This window comes from Mobula birostris, chromosome 15 (assembly GCF_030028105.1).
Source record: "Mobula birostris isolate sMobBir1 chromosome 15, sMobBir1.hap1, whole genome shotgun sequence".
Taxonomy (NCBI): Eukaryota; Metazoa; Chordata; class Chondrichthyes; order Myliobatiformes; family Myliobatidae; genus Mobula; species Mobula birostris.
Genome location: NC_092384.1, coordinates 80175023 through 80198670, shown reverse-complemented (window position 1 = coordinate 80198670; position 23648 = coordinate 80175023). Strand labels below are relative to the sequence as shown.

The 23648-nt window shown below is 46.1% G+C and overlaps 1 protein-coding gene across 5 annotated transcripts in view; it reads left to right on the top strand.

The window, feature by feature from the left end:
- Nucleotides 1-23648, top strand: part of cdh16 (cadherin 16, KSP-cadherin) — an 85430-nt gene that overhangs the window by 13359 nt on the left and 48423 nt on the right. For all 5 annotated transcript variants that reach the window (XM_072279985.1, XM_072279984.1, XM_072279986.1 and 2 more), the window contains 2 exons: nucleotides 2319-2457; nucleotides 9525-9683. In XM_072279985.1, coding sequence (XP_072136086.1) covers nucleotides 2319-2457; nucleotides 9525-9683 — 298 coding nt within the window. The remainder of the gene's footprint in view (nucleotides 1-2318; nucleotides 2458-9524; nucleotides 9684-23648) is intronic.

Here is a 23648-nt window from a genome sequence, read left to right as displayed (position 1 = left end):
GGGAACATGTCTTTGCCATCAGCTTGTACCACATGGTTTCCAGATTTGTTTTCAAGCTTCTCGATTTGGACCCTCTGAGGACCCCAGGTACTCGCAATCAATTGACTGCTTCTTCCGCTGCTGCTCCCATTGCGTTCTACGCGCCAGGCTTTCCACCATGAGGAGGTACCTGGTGCCCACTGTCACTTCCACAACTCCTGAATTTTCTCTCCACCGCCTGTAATGGACCTGTATGCTCCTCTTTATGCTCTACCGGATCCGTGACTTTCTCATGTCCTGCAAGGACCAGAAGATCACCCTTCTGCAGATCGCAGAACCTGTTGACTCCGACACCGGCAGGCCTGGATGCCTCCAGACCCCGATCCCTGCTGCTGACCCGAATGGCTCCTAATGATCCAGAGCAGATTTGTAACCCGGACTCCACCGCCATCAATGCCGGTTCCAACGGCCTCGGACACTTATGAAGTGCAGAATCCGCTACCTTCAACTCTGACTCTGGCCTAGACCTCCAGGCCGGGCCTTCATGAGCTGCCACTGGAACTCCCATCTCCCCTTCCCCCACCGCCATTCCACAAACCCGTCTATCTCAGATCCCATGGCCAGCTCTTGGGCCCTTGGAGATTCCATCTTTCTCTCACCCCACCATCTCTGAACATCCCAAACCCCTCTTCTCCTCAGGTACCACCAACCCTCTTTCCCCCCTCCGATCCCAGCTCTCATCCATGCCAGGTCTTCGCCATTCCCTCCGACCTTCCCCTCTCCGAGACAGAAGGTTCTGTCCTCAGTAAGGGCCTCACTTTTTGTTCCCCTGAGCCCACACCTCAGTCAGTTCTGTGCTCGCCATGACGCTGAGCTCTTCTTCCACCGCCTCCATCTCGGAGCCTATTTCTTTGGCAAGGACTCCCCACCGTGCACCAATGACCCCTTCTCCATCTTCATCCCTCCTCCTCTTCCTGGACACCCCTCCCTGGTCTTCTGCCTGTTCTGGACCTTTTCATTGCCAACTGCTGATGGGATATTAAGTACCCAGACGTTAACACTCCTCTCTCCTATTCCATCCTCACTCCTTTCAAATACTCTGCACTCCACTTCCTCTGCACCAGTCCTAACCTCACCATCAAACCCGCAGATAGGGGAGGTGCTGTAGTAATCTGGCAGACTGACCTCCATCTTGCTGAGGCCTAGCGCCAACTCTGACACCCCCTCTTACTTACCCCCCGAACAGGATCCCACTGAGGAACACCAGGCCATTGTCTCCCGCACCATCACCCACCTTATTGACTCTGGGGATCTCCCATCCACTGTCACCAACCTCATAGTTCCCACACCTCCTGTTTCTGCCTCCTACCCAGGATCCACAAATCTGCTTGTTCAGGTAGACCTATTGTTTCAGCTTGTTCCTGCCCCACAGAACTCATATCTGCATACCTCGACTCTGTTCAGTCCCTTCCCAGCTACATCCGTGACACTTCACATGCTCTGGATCTTTTCAATAATTTCAGGTTCACTGCCACCCCCCCCCCCCCCGAAATCTTATTTTTACTATGGATGTCCAGTCTATATACACCTCCATCCTCCACCAGGAAGGGCTTAAAGCTCCCTGTTCCTTTCTGGACACCAGACCCAACCAGTTCCCCTCCACCACCACTGCCCACTGCCTAGCAGGACTTGTCCTCACTCTAAATAATTTCTCCTTTGGGTCGCCCCACTTCCTTCAAACAGAAGGGGTAGCCATGGGCACTGGCATGGGTCCCAGCTATGCCTGCCTGTTTGTTGGCTACATGGTACAGTCTGGGTTCCAAGCCTACTGGTGACTGTCCCACTTTTCTCCATAGAAGCTGCCTGCCCTGCTGAGTTCCTCCAGCATTTTGTGTGGGCTGCTCGGATTTCCAGCAACCGCAGATTTCCTCCTCTTTGTTGTGAAATTTGTTGTTTTGCAGCAGCTGGTCTACCTTGCTTCTGTAACCCTCCTCATTACCATCTGGAATTTTGCCAACAGTTGGCATTTGAACTGTGCCGAGCCACACAGTTGTGTGCGGGTGTAGAGAGAGTACAGCGGTGGGCTAAGCGCACGTCCTAGAGGTGTGCCAGTGCTGACTGTCGGTGAGGAGGAGATGTTAATTCTGATCTGCAGACTGTGATCTCCCAATGAGGAAGCTGAAGATCCAGTTGCAGAGGGAAGTATAGAGGCCCAAGTTTTGGGGCTTGTTAATGAAGCCTAATAGTTATAGTCTTATAGTTAGAGCTGCAACATAACCTTTGACGTTGTTAATAGTTCCTGACTGCTGGGTGATGATTTTGTTAACCTTCTGCCCTAGGTTAATGTTGAAGACTCCAATGGGAGACAGCTGGAAGACCCCATTTCTATCGTTATCATCATTACCGATGCCAATGACAACGCTCCAGTGTTTGAACAGGACCTGTATGTAACCAGCGTACACATGGGAGCACAACCAGGTAATTGAAAGCAACAAACAGGTCCGATCTCTTCACTCTCCTCCGTATTTATCGGTCCTTTGTTCTTTCTCTTTAACCTCCCTCAACCCAGATTTCAGATTATCACGTGTATATCGAAACTGACAGTGAAAAGCGTCATTTGCGTTAACAACCAACATACTCTAAAGATATGCTGGGGGTGGGGAGTGGTAGAACTCAAGTGTCGCCACACATTCCAACACCAACACAGCATGTCCACAACGTTCAGCACAGCAACACCAGCAGCAGGAACAAAACAAGCTCCTCTCACCCCCCAACACACACACACACACACACGCACACACCCACGCACACACCCACAGACACACACACACATGCGCACACACACACACACACACACACACAGACACACAGACACACACGGACACACACACACACACAGACACACAGACACACACACCCACACAGACACACGCACAGACACACCCACACACACACACACAGACACACAGACACACCCACACACAAACAGACACACGCGCGCACACACAGACACACCCACACACACACATGCACAGACACACACATACACATACACACAGTATGAAATGTTAATAGCTTCACTGCTGATTTTCACGGTTTGATGTGTAATACTGATTTATAACCACAGCTGGCAGTCCCGTCCATTCCTGGCCAAAAGCTTTCAATGTTTACATACAGAAACTGATACTTGAAGCCTTAGGGAACTGACTGTCTGTTGAGGTTTCACCTTCGGAGACTAAATCATCAACTGTAGAAGTCTTGTGCTGATGTAGAAAAGGGCAAGACATTCCAGTGTTTTGATGTATTACTGCACAGTAACAAGCCCTCCAGCCTAATCTGTCCATGCTAACTGGGGTGCCAACCTGAGTGAGTCCCATTTGTTGTGTTTGTCCTAAATTCCCCAAAACCATCCCTGTCCATATATCTGCCCAAGTGACATTTAGACATTGTAATTACACCCACCTTTACCACTTCCTCTGCCAGCTCATTCCACACACATCACAGTCTGTGAAAAAGCTTGTCACTTTCAATCTTTCCCCACCAATACCCTCTAATTTTAGACTCCCATACCCTGGGGGTGGTTGGGTGGAAATATGGCTCTCCCAAAGGAGGTGTAAGGTGCTCCTTGTCTCCGCAAGCCTGCAGGCCACTCTTGAGCAAGTTCCTATCCCCCGACCAGGGTCGTGTGAAGCCATTGGAGTGGGTGGTGGATGATTGTATGAGCAGCTGGTGCACATCATAAGTCCTGGTTTTTGAATTGAATTGACTTTATTACTTACATGAGGAGTAAAAATCTTTAGGTTACATCTCTGTCTAAATGTGCAATGTGCAATTTATAGTAACTTTTAATAAATAGTTTGTACAACAGGATAGTCAATATAGCATAGAGATACAGTTGTATCAGTGTGAATAAATCAATCTGTTGGCCTGGTGGAAGAAGCTGTCCCGGAGCCTGTTGTCCTGGCTTTTATGCTGCCGTACCGTTTCCCGGATGGTAGTAGCTGGAATAGTTTGTGGTTGGGGTGACTTGGGTCCCCAATAACCCTTCCGGCCCTTTTTACACACCTGTCTTTGTAAACGTCCTGAATAGTGGGAAGTTCACAACTACAGATGTGCTAGGCTGTCCGCACCACTCTCTGCAGAGTCCTATGATTGAGGGAGGTACAGTTCCCATACCAGGCAGGGATGCAGCCAGTCAGGATGCTCTCAATTGTGCCCCTGTGGAATGTTCTTAGGATTTGGGGCCCACACCAAACTTCTTCAACTGTCTAAGGTGAAAGAGGTGCTGCTGTGGTGTTTTCACCACACAGCTGGTGTGTAGAGACCACGTGAGGTCCTCGGTGACGCTCACGCCGAGGAACTTAATGTTGTCCACCCCCTCAACCCCAGATCCACTGATGTGTGTAGGGACTTTTCAAAAAAAATCTTTTTATTAATTTTCCAAAATTATAAACAGGGTAACAATATATACAAAGAGATTGGAATTATCTTATTGTTGATAAATACGTACAAAAAAGACTTCAAATAATACAGGTGTAATAGACTTCCAAACTCTTAATATATAAAGAACAAAGAAATAAAAAGAAAAGAATAACACAAAGAAAAACCCCAGAAATAAAGCTAAACACTAAACCCAAAATCAAAGCAAGCGGAATGAAACAAGGCTGGACCAATATTTTAAATCAAATACATTCGATAATGTATTCTACAAACCCACTGACTCTCATAACTACCTCGACTATACCTCTTCCCACCCCGCCACATGCAAAAATGCCATTCCCTATTCCCAGTTCCTCCATCTCCGCTGCATCTGCTCCCAGGATGAGGCTTTCCATTCCAGGACATCTCAAATGTCCTCTTTCTTTAAGGATCATGTTTTCCCTTCTGCTGTCATCAATGATGCCCTCACTCACATCTCCTCCATTTCCTGCACTTCGGCCCTCACCCCATCCTCCGGCCACCACAACAGGGACAGAGTTCCCCTTGTCTTCACCTACCACCCCACCAGCCTCTGGATCCAGCACATTATCCTCCGCAACTTCCGCCACCTTCAACAGGACCCCACCACTAAACACATCTTTCCCTCTCCACCCCTCTCTGCTTTCCACAGGGATCAGTCCCTCCGTGACTCCCTGATCCACACGTCCCTCCCCACGGATCTCCCACATGGCACTTATCCCTGTAAGCGTAAGTGCTACACCGGTCCCTACACCTCCTCTCTTGCCACCATTCAGGGCCCCAAACAATCCTCCCAAGTGAGGCAACACTTCACTTGGGAGTCTGTTGGGGTCATCTATTGCATCCGGTGCTCCCGGTGCGGCCTCCTCTACATCGGTGAAACCTGACGCAGATTGGGGGACCGCTTGTCGAGCACCTCCACTTCGTCCGCCACAACAGACAGGATCTCCCAGTAGCCACCTACTTCAACCCTGCTTCACATTCCCATTCAGATATGTCCATACATGGCCTCCTCTACTGCCATGATGAGGCTAAACTCAGGTTGGAGGAGCAACACCTCATATACCGTCTAGGTAGTCTCCAGCCCCTTGGTATGAACATAGAATTCTCCAACTTCCGGCAATTCCCTCCCCCTCCCTTCCTCTATCCCTATGTCACTCTGCCCCCTCACTCAGCTGCCTATCACCTCCCTCATGGTTCCCCCTCCTTCTACTACCCATTGTGCTTTCCCCTATTCCTTCTTCACCTTTCCTGCCTGTCACCTCCCTGCCTCCCCTCCCCCACCCCTTTATCTTTCCCCTTACTGGTTTTTCACCTGGAACCTACCAGCCTTCTCCTTCCCACCCTCCCCCCACCTTCTTTACAGGGCCTCTGCCCCTTCCCTCTTCAGTCCCGACGAAGGGTTCCAGCTCCAAAACGTAGACTCATCGTTTCCACGGATGCTGCCCGACCTGCTGAGTTCCTCCAGCGTGTTGTGAGTGTTGCATTCAATAAGGTCGTCAGCTCCGCTCCTCTATTCATATATTTTAAGTTAATAAGAAGGATTCGGAAAAGGTCAAGTTACATCATATGGAAATGTTGAATAATTGGCTTCCAAGTCTCTTCAAATTTAACCGAAGGATCAAAAATGACACTCTAATTTTTTTTCTAAATTTAAACATGATATAGCTTGGGAAAACCATTGAAATGTAGTAGGAAGGTTGGTCTCCTTCCAATTCAATAAAATGGATCTTCTGGCCATTAAAGTAACAAATGCGATCATCCGACAGGCTGAAGAGGCTAAAGATCTATGTTCTGTCATTGGCAAACCAAAAATTGCCGTAATAGGATGGGGTTGTAAGCCAAAACGCAAAACTGTTGAAATAATATCAAAAGTATCTTTCCAGAGTTTTTCCAAGAGAGGGCAGGACCAAAACATATGAGTCAAGGAAGCCACCTCAGAGTGACATCTGTCACAAGTAGGGTTTATAAAGGCATCCGTTAGTCTTGCAAGACCATGGATCTGCACCTGGAAAGTCTTCACCCTCCAGGGTGCAGGCCTGGGCAAGGTTGTATGGAAGACCAGCAGTTGCCCATGCTGCAAGTCTCCCCTCTCCATGACACCAATGTTGTCCGAGGGAAGGGCATTAGGATCAATACGCTTGGCACCAGTGTCGTCGCAGAGCACTGTGTGATTAAGTGATCAAGGACACAACATGTTCCCTTGGCTGGCGCTTGAACTCACGACCTTCAGGTAGCTAGTCCAATGCCTTAAACACTTGGCCACGTGCCCACATAGGGTTTATATGGGAATAAAAATGAGCTAGTTTATCTTTAGGCATATGGGCCCTATGCACTACCTTAAATTGTATTGGCATATGTTTAGCACGTATAGAGGAAGAGCTAACTAATTGAAAAATTTTATCCCATTTCTCTATAGGTAGACGAAGTTGAAATTCCCTTTCCCATTCATTTTTAATTTTATTAGATATACCTGGCTGTAATTTCATAATTATATCATAAATAGTGCTATTAATCCCTTCTGAAAGGGATTTAAACCTAAAATTTTATCAGTGATATCAGTAGAGTGTGAAATCGGAAAGGTAGGCAGCGTGGTATTTAAAAAGTTTCTATCTGTAGGGCCTAGCCTGTCTTCATTCCTCCTGTAGTCCACAACCAGCTCCTTTGTTTTAGCGACCACTGTTTTGTTTTGGTTATGTTACCACTGACGCCAGGCAGACAATCTCTGAAGAGTTTTGATAATGGCTGGGGTCACCCACCTTGTAAAGACACTGCCCAGCAGAAGGCAATGGCAAACCATTTCTGTAGAAAAATTTGCCAAGAATAATCATGATCGTGGAAAGACTGCGACTGCCCACGTCATATGACATGACACATCACGAATAAATGAAGCCTAGGAAAAAGACTGTGATCGTCCACCTTGTGTATACTCCTGTGGTTTTATTGTTTAGAGTGGAACAGTAGTGTAGTGGTTAGTATAACATGTTACAGTGTCATCTGTAAGATCAGGGCTTGATTCCCAGCACTGTCTGTGAAGAATTTGTATGTTTTTCCCATTGGCTGTGTAGTTTCCTCTGGGTGCTCCAATTTCGTCAGGGTGCTTTGGTTTCCTGTGGGTGCTCTGGTTTCCTCTGGGTGTTATAGTTTCCTCCCACATTCCAAAGACATATGGATTAGGGTTAGTGAGTTGTGGGCTTGCTATGTTGGTGTCAGAAGCATGGCAACCCTTGTGACCTGCCCCCAGCACATCCTTAGACAAGTTGAATCTCTAGTGAAAGTCTAGACTGTACAGATTTCTGTAGGAAAAACTTGTGTCCCAAGAAATCAATCTGCTGAACCTTCAGTCCTCATAGTTTCAATGTGGAATTTATTTTCATTTGCCATTCAGGGAGTGGGGTCCACACTGTGCTGTACTGTTGTATGTTCCATGTTCTGTGTCCTATGAGGTTAATATTACCATGGTATTCAGCTGAGAGTGTGGGCCAAGCAATTGTTGGATCTGGTGATATTAAACCAGAGGTTCTTTGGAACTCAAGATTGAGGCGTAAAACTTTGTGATTATGGCTATTTTACAAGAACAAAGAATGGACAAGGGAAAGAAGATAAAAGCAATCGTGGCTGTCTCATACTCAAGACTAGAGATAACAAATTCCAGTGATAACAATTAACCTACAGTACTGTGCAAAAGCCTAAGGCACTTTATATATACTGAAGCTAGGGTGCCTAAGTCATTTGCACAGTCCTGTAATGATTTTATGTATTGCACTGCACTGCTGCCGCAAAAAAAAAATTCATGACATAGTATGAGTGATGATAAACCTGATTCTGATATGGGTCTCTTTTGTAGACTGAGAATGTAGGTTGATAGTTTCTTGATTAGTCAGGGTATCAAGGGTTACGGGGTGAAGGCAGGAGAATGGGATGAGAGGGATAATATATCAGCCATGATGGAATGGTGGAGCAGACTTGATGGGCTAAGTGGCCTAATTCTGCCCCTGTGTCTTATGGATACCTGCTGCAGAAAAATGGAGAAGCTTCAAGAAAATACCAGTTCAGGTAGACTACAATTACTGGAAAATTCATTAAACGATTACAAGTAGATAGGTGAGTATATAAAAACTACAAGCAAGCTTAGAAAGGTTAAACTGTAACAAAAAACACTAGATGTGTAACAATTCTACACCCTGATCCAACACACTCGACAAATATTCTCATCCATGAAAATACACTGAATAATCAAATGAAGGTTGTTGCTGGAAATCTGGGACAAAACCAGAAAATGCTGGAAACACTCAGTGTGTCAGGTAGCAGCTGTCATAGAGTCACAGAGCACTACAGCACAAAAACAGGCCCTTCAGCCCATCTAGTCTGTGCCAAACTACTACTCTGTCTAGTTCCATTGACCCGCACCCCAACCATACCCCTCCCATCCATGTACTTATCCAAATTTCTCTTAAGTGTTGCAATCAGACCCACATCCAGTATTCCCACTGGCGGCTTGTTCCCACACTCTCACCATCCTCTGAGTGAACAACTTCCACCTCGTGTTCCCCTTAAATATTTCACCTTTCACCCTTAACTTATGACCTCCTGTTCTAGTCCCACCCAACCTTAGATGAAAAAGCCTGCTTGCCTTTCTATAACCCCTCATAATTTTGTATACCCCTATCAAATCTGCCCTCAATTTCTTAGACTCAAGGAAATTAAGTCCTAACCTATTCAACCTTTCCCTGTAACTCAAGTCATCAAGTCCTGGCAACATCATTGTACACTGTGCAGAGAAATAGAGATAATATCTCAGATTCAGGCTCCCTCGGTAATACACAGAGTTGAAGAATAGAAATGGATTTAAGGAGAAGCAAGGGAAAGGTTGGAGGCAGATGTGTTCTGTTGGAAGGTCGTCTATTTGAAACTTGACTGTCCCTCTCTCCACAGATGCTGCCTGGCCTGCTGAGTGCTTCCAGGATTTTCAGTTTTAATCTCGGATTTCCACCTTCTGGAAGGATCTGGTTCTGGGAAGGGGAACAGAGAGGGCTGGCAGAATTATTGGGTCTGTTGCTGTAATCTCATGCTATTTCCTGCTGTAGGATACAGAATCGTGAGAGTTGTCGCCACTGATTTAGATGACCCCTCGACCCCCAACGGTGAACTGTACTACGAAGTCATCTCGCAAGAGCCAACTCTTCCCTCTGATGACATGTTCCAGGTTGATGAGCTGACCGGTGACCTCTCATTGACTGCGGAAGGTAGGGCCACTATACCCGTCTCCTCATTTCCCGTGCCTATGCTGCACAGAGCGGGATGGGTTCCAACACAGGAAGCACTATCAGAGGTTCTGGCCACCAGTCCATGCCAACACTGTTGTGCTCCAATGCTTCAATGCTGACAGCAGAGTGCGTTACTGCCGTCTCCCACTGAGCCTGACTGCTCTTGGATTCCTCTCCCAGAATCAGAGGGCGAGGGAGAAGACATATAAACATATTACATGTTGTATTATAGCGTATTATGTGTAATGCTCTGCCACAGTCTGTGGTTGAGGCCAAGTCCATAGGTATATTTAAAGCAGAAGTTGATAGATTCCTGATTGGTTGGGGCATCAAGGGATATGGTGAGAGGGCAGGTGTATGGGGCTGAATGGGATCCGGGATCAGTCATGATGAAATGGCAGAGTAGCCTCAGTGGGCTGAATGGCCTAATTCTGCTTCTATGTCTTATAGTCTTATGGTATTCCTCCAGTAAAGCCCACCATTCTCCCATCTCCTTACCATCCAATCCCATTAGCCCATTCCTTAACACCCGAAGGAATGTGCATCCCTCAATGCTCTAACCCCATTAGCCCATTCCCGAAAACCAAAAGACAGTCACCCCATCTCTCAATACCGGAAGGCCATGTCCGGTCTTTCAAAGCCCTCATCTCACTGGTTCGTCCTTCAATACCTAACAACTATTGACATATTCTTCATTGCCCTTATCCTATTGGCCCATTTCTCAATACCTGGAGGCCATGTCCATTCCCTCGATGCTCCCATCTCACTGGCTCAATCTTCAGTGCCCCCATTCCAATGGTCCATCTCTCAATAGCTGAACATCATGACCATCCTTTCAATGCTTCCATCTCACTGGCTTATCTTTCAATACCTGAAGACTATTGGCCCATCCTTCATTGCCCTAATCCTATTGGGCCATCCTTCAATGCTTGTTGTTCATCCCTTATTTCCCTTAGCCCATTGGTCCAACCCTTAAAGCCCTCAGACAATTGGCCCAACCTTCTATATCCTCAGACTATTGGCCCAACCCTCTATTCCCTCACGCCATTGGCTCAGCCCTCAATACCCTTGGACCATTGGCCCAACCCTTAATACCCTCATTCCATTGGCCCTTCCCAATAACCCTAAAACTATAGGTTCATCAATACTCTCATATATCATTCTTTATTTTTTTCAATATCATACTCCCATTCCTCAACATCTAATGCCATTGGATGCCTCTAATATTTTCATTGTATAGGTCTGTTCTTCCAATAGCTTAATCCCATTGGTCCATTCCTCAGTGCATTCCCATTGAAGCCCCTTCCTCTTAGACGTAGAACACTACAGCATGGTACAGACCCTTCAGCCCACAATGTAGTGCTGGCCTTCTAACCTACTCTTCGATCAATCTCTTTCCTCCTACATAGCTCTCCATTTTTCTTTCATCCATGTGTCTATCTGTCTCCTAAATGACTCTAATATAAAGATTTAAAGATTAGATTTATTTGTCACATGTACGTCAAAACATACAGTGAAATGCTTCATTTGTGTCAAAGCAAATCAGCAAGGATTATGCTGGGCAGCCAGCAAGTGCTGGCATTTTCCTGTGCCAGTAATGCATGCCCACAACTTATGAACCCTAACCCGTATGTTTTTGGAATGTGGGAGGAAACCATAACACCCAGAAGAAACCCATGTGGGGACGAGTAATATCCACAAGTTCCTTACAGCCGGGAGATTGGGAATTGAACCCCCGTCTTCGAATCACTGGCTCTGTAAAGTGATGTGCTAATCTCTATGCCAGTGTGCCACTCTAACTGCCTCTCCCACCACCCCTGGTAGAATGTTCTACACACTCATCATCCCCTGTGTAAAAAACTACTTCTGACACCCCCACTAAACTTTCCTCGAATCACCTTCAAATTATTCCCCCTCATGTTAGCCATTTATGTCCTGGGAAAAGTCTCTGGCTATCCACTATCTGTGCCTCTTATCATCTTGTAAACCTATCAAGGCACCTTACATCTTCCTTTTCTCCAAAGAGAAAAATCCCAAGCTCACTCAGCCTATACTCGTAAGACATGCTCCCCTGTCCAGGTAGCATCCTGGTAAATCTCCTTTGCACCCTCTCTAAAGCTTCCTCATCCTTCCTATAAGGAGGTGACCAAGACAAACTCAATATTCCTACTCTTCTCCCTAACTCTTATGTTGAAGTCTTAACCTAAGTCCATAAGATCATAAGATACAGGAGCAGAATTGGGCCATTTGGCCCATTGGATCTGCACCACCATTTCATCATGGCTGACCCATTTCCCTCTCAGCCCCAATCTCCTGCCTTCTCCCCATGACTCTTCATGCTCCGACTTATCAGAAACCTATCAACCTCTGCCTTAAGTGCACCCATTAACTTGGCCTCCACAGCTGTCTGTGGCAACAAATTCCACTGATTCACCACACTCTGGCTAAAGGAAATCCACCTCATCTTTGTTCTAAATGGACGTCCCTCTATTCTGAGGCTGTGTCTTCTGGTCCTCGACTCCCTCGCCATAGGAAACATCCTCTCCATATTCACTCTATCGAAGCCTTTCAGCATTTGATAAGTTTCAATGAGATCGTCCCTCATTCTTCTGAATTCCAGTGACGACAGGCCCAGAGTCATCAATGGGTGTCACATGGTAACCCTTTCATTCCCGGAACTGTTCTCGTGGACCTCCTCTGAACCCTCTCCAACATCAGCGCATTCTTTATTAGATCAGGGGCCCAAAATTGCTCACAATACTCCAAGTGAGGCCTCACCTATGCCTTATAAAGCTTCAACATTACATCCTTGCTTTTATATTCCAGTCCTCTTGAAATGAATGCTAACAATGCATTTGCCTTCTTCACTTCATTCTTGTACATTAACTCTTCCTCTGATGCGTCTGACTGTTTTGATATCTTTGGAGATAACCCAGGTGCTGATCGAAGATCTCCCTCCTGTTGTGATCTGCAGATTTGCTCTCAGTGGAGAGCTGAGCAAAGATTTGCCCGTGTCCACGTCCTGAGGGCGTGCTGCAGAATTATCCCCCATGGACCTAACTCCAGCTGAGGAGACTTCTGTTTACTGCCCTGACCAAGGTCAAGCTTAGCTTATCCCATTTCCCACTGAGTACATACAAAGGGCAAGCAGCTATTGAAAGATGAACCAACATCCTCTTCACAAACCACTCCTCTGCTGTCTACTTTGTGAACAAGCTTTTCTCCTGATGAGAATTGGTGGTTGTCCAGTGTGTCTGACGATGACTGGAAACCTGTGTAGGAGAGTTTTTAAAGTGGAAAAGCCGTTGCACTGTGACAGTTACACTCTCTCGATCTCGGAAGTCCAGGTCCAGTGTTATTATTACAAACTGGGGTTTTTCTTTTTGCAGTGGATGACCATGATGTCTTCTATGCTTCGCTCTCCACAGAGCATTACAGAACCATCTTCCTGGCCGTTGGATCTCACTGTAGATCTCACCTCCCCAGTCCACTGGAGCTGCCTTCACATGTTAGGACAGGCATGTCCCTGTCTCACCAGGGTACGAGGCCCCCTGGCTATCCTCATCTGGTTAAGCCTGCCCGTCAAAGTGGAGTACCGGGTGTTGTTGTCACATACAAACAGCTAGTTGAAAGCATTGGTGAGAGCTGAGTGTCTGGTAGGGCCCAAACGGGAGTGAGCTGCCCTGGACTGGACATGACAAGCCCCGTCACTAGAGGTGCTGCTCCTCCCTGGACACCCCATACACCCCACTGATTAAAATAAGGCTGGTAATGGGAATTACTGGACTGTCTTTCAAAGGGCCAGTATGGATGATGGTCTGAATGGCTACTTTTAGTGCTGAAAAGAATGACAGAACATAGGACAGTACAACACAGAAACCGTCCCTTCAGTCCATTTTGTCTATGCTGAGCATGGTGACATTCCAAATGAATCCCATCCTCCTGCAAATGGTCAATATCCCTTCAATTGCTGTCTGTTTCAGTATCGCTTAAACATGGCTATCATAGCTGCCTCTACCACCATCCGTGACACCCACCATTCTGTGTGAAAATCTTGCCTCTATTAAGCTTTCCACCTTTCATCTTAAACTGAAGTTCTCTGACATTTGAGATTTCCACCCGAGGGAAAAGGCTCTGACTATCTACCTTATCTACATCTTCCTATCAATCAGTGAGGATCCTCACCATCCAGGACATGTCCTCTGCTTATTACTGCCAACAGGGAGCAGCTACAGCAGTCCAAAGACCCACACTCAATGTTCAGGGAACAGCCTCTTCCCCTCTGCCATCTGGTTTCTGAATATCCAAGAACCCATGGATTTTACTTCACTATTTCTCTTCGTACTGTCTTCAGTATTTGTCTATCTGTCTAAACCAGGGGTTCCCAATCTGGCGTTCATGGACTTCTTGCTTAGTGGTATTGGTCCATGGCATAAAAAAGGTTGGGACCCCCTGATTCTAAACACAAGAGATTCTGCAGATGCTGGAAATCCAAAGTAACACACACAAAACGCTGGAGGAACTCAGCGGGTCAGGCAGCGTCTAGGGAGAACATTTCAGGCAAAGGCCCTTCAACAGGAGTCCTAATGAAGGGTTGCAGCCTGAAACATTAACATTTTGTGTGCATCTAACTCCTTTTGTAACATAGAAACGTTTGTGTCTAGCTCAGCACTGTTGGCACCAAAATGCGAATTTCAGAGCGATATCAGTGATAATAAACCTGATTCAGATTCTGATTCTATCTGACTGTCTACCATCTAGAGCTCTCATAATTATCTACACTTCTATCAGATCTGATGTAGGCAGAGAAATAGCTGATGGAGTTTAAGGCTGCTTACACCGAGGTTAAGTGAAACTGGAACTAGAGGTCATAGGTTAAGGATAAAAAGTGAAATATTTAATAGGAACTTCTTCGCTCAGAGGGTGGTGAGAGTGTGGAACGAGCTGCCAGTGGAAGTGGTGAATATGGATTTGATTGTAATATTTAAGAGAAGTTTTGGTAACTACATGATGGGAAGGGTATGGAGGGGTATTGTCCAGGTGTGGGTCAATGGGACTAAGCAGAATAATAGTTTGCTATTTACTAGATGGGCTGAAGGTCTACAGCATACTTTCAACACTCAGGGTACTGAGTATAAGACCATAGGACCACATGACATAGGAGCAAAATCAGGCCATTCAGCCCATTGAGTCTACTCCACTATTCCATCATGGCTGATTTATTATCCAACTCAACCCCATTCTCCTGCCTTCCCCCGTAACCTTTGATGCCCTGACTAATCAATAACCTATCAACCTGCGCTTTAAATATACTCAATGACTTTGCCTCCACAGCCGTCTGTGACAATGAATTCCAGATTCACCACCCTCTGACTAAAGAAATTCCTCCTCATTTCTGTTCTAAATGGACATCCCTCAATTCTGAGGCTCTGCCCTCTGGTCCTAGACTCCCCAGCTATAGGAAACATTCTCTCCACATCCACTCTATCAAGGTCTTTCAATATACAATAGGTTTCCATGAGATTCTCCCTTCATTCTTCTAAACTCCAGCATGTAGAGATCAGAGCCATCAAGCACTCCTTGTACATTAAACCTTTCATTCCCAGAATCATTCTCCTAAATGCTGACGTCATAGTGCAATTGTTTAAAACTTTGGCTTGACTGCTTTTAGAGTATTGTGTGCAGTTCAGGAGGGATGTAGAGGCTTTGGAGAGGGTGCAGAAGAGGCTTGTTGCATGGTTTAGAGGGCATGAACTATAAAGGGAGTTTAGGCAATTGCGTGTTGTCTTCCCTGGTGTGCTGGGTGCCGAGGGGAGATCTGATAGAAGTGTAGATAATTATGAGAGCTCTAGATGGTAGACAGTCAGATAGAATCAGAATCTGAATCAGGTTTATTATCACTGATATCGCTCTGAAATTCGCATTTTGGTGCCAACAGTGCTGAGCTAGACACAAACATTTCTATGTTACAAAGGGAGTTAGATGCACACAAAATGTTAATGTTTCAGGCTGCAACCCTTCATTAGGACTCCTGTTGAAGGGCCTTTGCCTGAAATGTTCTCCCTAGACGCTGCCTGACCCGCTGAGTTCCTCCAGCGTTTTGTGTGTGTTACTTTGGATTTCCAGCACCTGCAGAATCTCTTGTGTTTAGAATCAGGGGGTCCCAACCTTTTTTATGCCATGGACCAATACCACTAAGCAAGAAGTCCATGAACGCCAGATTGGGAACCCCTGGTTTAGACAGATAGACAAATACTGAAGACAGTACGAAGAGAAATAGTGAAGTAAAATCCATGGGTTCTTGGATATTCAGAAACCAGATGGCAGAGGGGAAGAGGCTGTTCCCTGAACATTGAGTGTGGGTCTTTGGACTGCTGTAGCTGCTCCCTGTTGGCAGTAATAAGCAGAGGACATGTCCTGGATGGTGAGGATCCTCACTGATTGATAGGAAGATGTAGATAAGGTAGATAGTCAGAGCCTTTTCCCTCGGGTAGAAATCTCAAATGTCAGAGAACTTCAGTTTAAGATGAAAGGTGGAAAGCTTAAAAGAGGCAAGATTTTCACACAGAATGGTGGGTGTCACGGATGGTGGTAGTTTGGGCGTTAGTGCTGAGGTCAAAAGTCATCTGTGGTCTCATCAAAGGGGAGAGCAGGCACAAGGTACTGACTCGTTATGTCGTTGTGAATTTTACTCATTTGTCACATGTACAGCAGCAGAACTGTGAGGATGGAAAACCACTTCTCCCCCCAGGCCATGAGACTACAGAGCTCCCTGCCACCACACAGGTCTCATCACATGTGAATTACCTTCAGCATTATACTGTTCACTTTTTAACTTGTCATCAATGTGCCTTATTAATTGTTAATTTATTTGTGGTGATATTACTGTACGCTTTGTGTGTGAGTTAGATGTACTGTGTTGTACACCTTGGTCTGGAGCAGGGTTTCCCAACCTGGGTCCGCGGACACCTTGATCCATGGCATAAAAAAGGTTGGGAGCATTGTTTCACTTGAATGACAATAAGCTTGAAGTTGACTTGACGTGGAAGGATACGGTGAAGTGCATCGTTTGCATCAACAACCAGCACAGTTCGAGAATGTGCTGGGGGCAGCCCGCAAGCGTCACCACGATCCCAGCATCAACATAACATGTTCACAACTGTATTTCTTTGGACTGTGGGAGGGAACTGGAGCACCCAGAGAAAACCCACATGGTCAGGGGGAGAACGTACAAACTCCTTACAGTTAGCAGCAGGAATTAAACCCCAGTCGCTGATTGCTGGTGTTGTAAAGTGCTGTGCTAACTACTGTGCTGCCATGCTCACCCCACCCAATACCTCACCCCTCTCTTCCTCCTCTCCTCCTTTAAACTCTATGCAATCCCTGTGGGGGTTCCACATGTCTCCAATGCTCTAACCAGTTTTATGAGTGACTGTTGTTCAGAGGACATGTTGATCTTCAGGAGTCGGGGGAATTGAGTTCAAGAGCCACAAGGTAATATCGCAGCTGTACAAAACCCTGGTTCGACCACCCTTGGAAGAGTGTGTTTGGTCCTGGTCCACTCTTTATAGGAAGAATGTAGAAACTTTAGAGAGGTTGCAGAGGAGGTTTACCCAGATGCTGCCTGGATTGGAGGGTATGTCCTGTGTCTTGTGTCTTTTGAGCTAGGCTTTCCTCTTTGAAGCAGAGGAGGATGAAAGGTGACTTGATAGAGATGTACAAGATGATAAGAACTGTAGATTGGGTGGACAGCCAGACTGTTTCTCAGGGTGGCAACAGCTAATACAAGAGTGCATCCTTTTAAGGTGATTGGAGGAGAGTATAGGGGGATGTCGGAGGTAAGATTTTTACACAGAATAGTGGATGTGTGGAGCACGCTGCCAGCTTTGGTGGTAGAGGCAGATACATTAGGAAAATTTTGGAAACTCTTCGATAGAAACACGGATGAAAGAAAAATGGAGAGCTATGTGTAAAGGAAGGGATAGATTGATCTTTGAGTAGGTTAAAGGGTCAGCACAGCATTGTGGGCTGAAGGGCCTGTACTGTGCTGTAGTGTCTATGTTATGATGATGGTTGCTTGTTCTGACATCTATCTGTTCACAAGTTTTGCCTTTCAGCTCATTCCACTGCCTGGCCTTTCGGGTTATCCACAAGTAGACACATCTGTGAACAATCCTGTCTTCTTGATGTGCTTCTGCACCTTGCTTTCCTGCTGAAGTTGAGTGGAGTTTATTGTCCTGTGTGTAGGTCTGACAAGGTACAGGTACGATGAAACACTTGGCTTTCAGCAGCTTCACAGGCAGCTTGATATAGACACACACAGAACATGGAGAAACGCACACAAAATGCTGGGCGAACCCAGCAGGTTGGGCAGCATCTATGGAGAAGAATAGATCATCGATGTTTCAGGCTTGAAACGCTGCCTATTTGTTCCCCAGCATAGATGCTGCCTGACCTGCTGAGTTCCTCCAGCATTTTGTGCGTGTTGTGCTGGATTTTCAGTATCTGCAGAATCTCACTGTAGATTACACAAGACAGTGAGGAAAGAGAAACTAAGCAGAAACATATTCCTAGTGAAAAATGACACAGTTTCTCCCTGGGTGGTCTGCAGTGCTCCTCTGCTGACAGGGTTAGGATTACACAGGTCAGTTCTAGAACCTGACGGTTGAAGGGAAGTAGCTGTTCCTGAGCCTGGTGTGGTGGGACTTCAGGGTTCTGTACCTCTTGCCCGATGGTTGCAATGAGAAGGTGGGGTCTTTGATGATGGACGGTGCCTTTTTGAGGCAGTGTTTGCTGGAAATGCTGTCGGTAGATGTGGTGCGGTAGTATAGTGGTTAGCATAATGCTTTAGAGTGCCAGTTTTCACCAATCCTGGTTCAATTCCCACTGCTTCCTGTAAGGAGTTTGTTTTCCTGTGGCCAGGTAGGCTTCCTCTCAGTGCTCCGGTTTCCCCCCACATTCCAAAGACGTATGGCTTAGGGTTAGTAAATTCTGGCCAGGCCGTGTAGGTGCTGGAAGCACGGCGATACTTGCAGGCTGCCCCCCAGTACATCCTCGGGCTGTGTTGGTCATTGATGCAAATGACGCATTTCACTGTATGTTTTCACGTACATGTGACAAATGAAGTGAATCTCTAATCTTAGAGGAGTGGGCTGTGTCCATGCAGGACTCAGGCTGTGTCCCCTCCTCTTGTGTGCCTGTGTGTTGGAAGGACTGTGGCTGTCTGAGGTGCAGCTAAATTGCTAAATGCACACAGAACAAGCTGTTCCAGGCAGTGATAATGCAACAGACCCTGAGCCAGGCTGCAATACAACGTGACTCTAGGGCAGCCACAGCAGAAAATGCTCTTGCTCAGAACTGTGTGTGTCATCTAAACAGGAGATGACTCCGGTCTCCCTGCCTTCTGATATTCAAAAAGTGTTTACTTAATGTGCCTCCTTAATCAGGTTTTACCCAGGATGATTGTTGGTGACGTCAGTTCCAGGAACAAGAGCAAGCTGTCATTGTTCTGTAGAGGGGAGGTGGCAATGATATTTGACATGTTTTATTAATGTACAGAGATGGAGGCTGGGAACGCAGTGACTCTGTTCATAAATGACACATGGGTTCTTCAGTCTGCGTCTCCTGCTCTCTGGAAGTGACTCAGACGAGCATCCATTACTGCCCATGCCTGAGATCCTTCTGCTTCCCCTCGACGCTTACCTCCGCTTCTTGATGTGTCAATACTCGGCGCAAGCTCCCTCATCTCCCTAGTGCCTTCAGCACAATAGCCTGGGCTGATTCCCTGCAGGAGTGCTGATGACTCTCGGTTGTCTGTACAGCAATGACAGCACAGTGCAACTGACACACTCCATTAGCATCAGCTCTAATATCACTGGCATACATTGTGAAACATGTTGTTAGGCTGCAACAGTACATTACTATACATAATATAAATACTATAAATTACTAAAGTATATAAAAAATTAATTAAATAACTAGCCCAAAAAAAGAGGGAAAATAGTGAGGTCAGCATTCATCGGTTCATTGTCCCTTCAGAAATCTGATGGCAGAGGGGCAGAAACTGTCCTGAAATGTTGAGTGTGTGCCTTCAGGCTCCTGTGCTTCCTTCCTGATGGTAGCAATGACAAGAGGGCATGTCCTGGGTGATGGGGTCCTTAATGATGGATGCTGCCTTTTTGAGGCATCGCATATTGAAGATGTCCTGGATTCTGGGGAGGCTACTGCCCACGATGGAGCTGACTGAGTTTACAACTCTCTGCAGATTTTTCCAATGCTGCGCAGAGGCCCCTCTGTACCAGCTGGTGATGCAGCCAGTTAGAATGCTCTCTTCGATACATCTGTAGAGGTTTGTGAGTGACTGTGGTGACATACCAATTCTCAAACACGTTGTTGTGCCTTCTTTGTAATTGCATCAATATATTGGACCCTGTCCCCTTCCACAGATTTAAAGATGAGTGTTAATTGTCACACATAAAATATATGGAAACACTCATATGTGTTAACAACCAGCACAGCCCAAGGATGTCCCAGGGACAGCCCTCAGATGTCCCCACACATTCCGGCACCAACACAGCATTCCCAGGATTCTCAGTACAACAACAACATCTATAAAAACAAGGATGTGGTACTGAGGCTTTATAAGCCATTGGTCAGACTGCACTTGGAAACTGTGAACACGAGGAATTCTGCAGATGCTGGAAATTCAAGCAACACACATCAAAGTTGCTGGTGAACGCAGCAGGCCAGGCAGCATCTCTAGGAAGAGGTACAGTCGACGTTTCGGGCCGAAACCCTTCGTCAGGACTAACTGAAAGAAGAGCTAATAAGAGATTTTTTACTAGCTCTTCTTTCAGTTAGTCCTGATGAAGGGTCTCGGCCCGAAATGTCGACTGTACCTCTTCCTAGAGATGCTGCCTGGCCTGCTGTGTTCACCAGCAACTTGGAAACTGTGAGCAGTTTTGGGCCCCTTATCTAAGCAAAGATGTGCTGGCATTGGACAGGGTCCAGAAGAGGTTCATGAAAATGATCCAATGAATGAAAGGGTTAATGTATGAGGAGTGTTTGATAGCTCAGGGCCTGTACTCACTGGAGTTTAGAAGAATGAGGAAGATCTCATTGAAAGTTATCTAATCTTGAAACTTATCTGTTATGTTTTGTAATTTCAAAACATTAAATTAATTCACAGGAAGGCAGGGAGTCCAAGAATGTGGGTGTAACTTAAACTTTCCTTTAAGCAAGGCACACACGTGTCATGTGATGACTTAGGCAATTAACATATCCTTACAGATAACCCATCATTAATTATCTAAACAAAAATGGAATGCTTAATCAACCAATATATGTGTGTATCTATGTAAGATTACTCAAACTTTCTGAAGTATTAAATACACAACAATATTGAGTATTGAAAGGCCGAGATAAAGTGGATGTGGGAAGGTGTTGCCGCTAGTGGAGGATTTAGGACTAGAAGGCACAGCCTCGGAATAGGGCAGGAGGTCCAACCTTTTTTATGCTGTGGACCAATACCATTAAGCAAGGAGTCTGTGGACAAAAGGTGGGGAACTCCTGGAATAGAGATGGGACCCCACTGGTTTCCTTGGCTGTGTGAGTCTGGGGAAGATACACTCCGCTCCCACCAGACCCATGAGATTGAGATGGCTCTCCCACCTCATACCCCCGTTTGTGTGGATGCTGTGTAATTTTGCTACCCTGTTACAACTCAGTGCCAAGAAACAGCAGATAGCACACTGCATACGATTAAAGGAATTATATTTATGAATCTTAACTAAAAGGTTAGTAAAGAAAGAAAAAAAAAACCCATTACAATTAACCAGTTAAATGTGCACAAGTTGGAGTTTAACTCCTCCAAAAGTCACACATATTCACCGACCCTCAGTTGATCTCGGTGCCTTTCTCCATCGAATCACAGTCTCCCACCGGGTTGTATCCCACAACCGGTTCTCTCCAGCATCTTCTGTCTTCATCTCCCGCCAAACAAAAGACCCAGCTCACATTCCAAAGCACCCGTTATCTCTACTATTACCCAAACGTTGCTTCTACAGAAAACATTACGTTAGCAGTGAAACCTCTCCTAGGGTGTTACAGAGAGATGTCCATTTAGAACAGGGATGAGGAGGAATTTCTGTAGCTAGAAGGTAGGGAATCTGTGAAATTCATTGCTGTGGAGGCCAAGTCATTGGGTTATTTAAAGTGGAGGAAGATAGCTTCTTGATTAGTCAGGGTGTGAAAGATTACGGGGAAAAAACAAGAGAATGGGAATGAGAGGGATAATAAATCAGCCATAGTGGAATGGTGGAAAAGGCTTGATGGGCCGAATGGTCTAATTCTGCTCCTATGTCCTAAAGTCTAATGGTTTAAAACAAAACACAATAACTGCAAAGCAAGCCCCTTCCCTCCCTGCCACGGACTCACACATAAAGACAGGCCTCCAATTCAGGGCAGGCCACTTCCAGGCCTCCAGCCTCCAGTCCCTGTCCTGGACAAGCAGACTCACCGACATCAGACCCCTGACTTCTGGACACATTGAGTTATTATCCCTCTCAAGCCCATTCTCCTGCCTTCTCCCTGTAACCTTTGACACTCTGACCAATCAAAAACCTATCAAGTTCTGCTCACTTGACCATCCACCCCTGTTTCCATGGCTTCACATGACCCTGACTAAGGGGGTGGGGTGTAGTTGTAGGGGAGTGTAAAACTAGAGGGCTCAAGTTTAAGACAAGAGGGGAAATTTTTAAAGGGGATCTGAGGGTCAACTTTCTTGCCCGGAGGGTGGTGGGTATGTGGAATGAGTGATGTGTGTACAATTATGCTCACAAGATGTTTAGGCAGGTGCATGGACAGGAAAGGCTTAGGGGGATACAGGCCAAGTGTAGGCAAATGGGATTAGTTCAGTTAGGACACTTGGTTAGCATGGCTGAGACTGGTCTCTGTACTGTGTAGCTCTATAAGCATGTCCTACCCTGCACCCCAGTTCAGCCTCTCTCCTCCTCGCTTGTGGTCCATGCTTTCTACTGTAGCTGTTCCTCATGTTCCACCTCACCATTCTCTGAGAAACACCTTCTCCAGGAGTTCATGTTGGGGTTCCTTTCTGGGCCATGAGACTGTAAGACATGTAAGCAGAATTTGACCATTCGGCTCATCGAGTCTGCTCTGCCATTCCACCATGGCTGATCTATTGTCCCTCCCAACCCCATTCTCCCCATAACCTTTGAAGCCCTGGCTAGTCAAGAACCCATCAACCTCCGCTTTAAATATACCCAATAGTTTGTTCTCCAGTCTGTGGCAATGAATTCCACAGATTCAGCAACCTCCAGCGAAATAAATTCCTCCTCATCTCTGTTCTAAAGGGACGTCCTTCTATTCTGAGGCTGTGACCTCTGGTCCTAGACTCCCCCCACCACCAATGGTAGGAAACCTCCTCCTCACATCCACTCTATGCAGACATTTCAACATTCAACAGATTTCAAAGAGATAACTGACCGCACTGAAACCTATTGAATATTAATTCACGGGTTGTGTTCCTTCCTGCTCACAGTTTGCCTCCAGTTAGCCTGCCTGTTATTGCTGCAGTAAAATACAGTTTATAGGCAAATTTGACGTATCCAGGGTGACCTTGATTATATATAACCTGTAACATGAACTATTAAACCCCTTCAGTGAGTTATGAGCATCACGCATGTGAACATCATCGTTATAGAACAACTACCCTAGCCCAAATGAAGAAAAATTACTTCCATGATTTGTCACTTTTCCTCATTCACCCACATCAAAATTCCAAAGGTTTTCCCTGGATCTTGGCAGGGATCAAAGGTCAATTTTATTTGTGTGTACATTTACATGTATTGTTTCAATATTTGAGGAGATCCGAACTTCCCAAACTCTTGTGCTAACCACATGCCCTGCAGTTATTTCCTGGAAGTG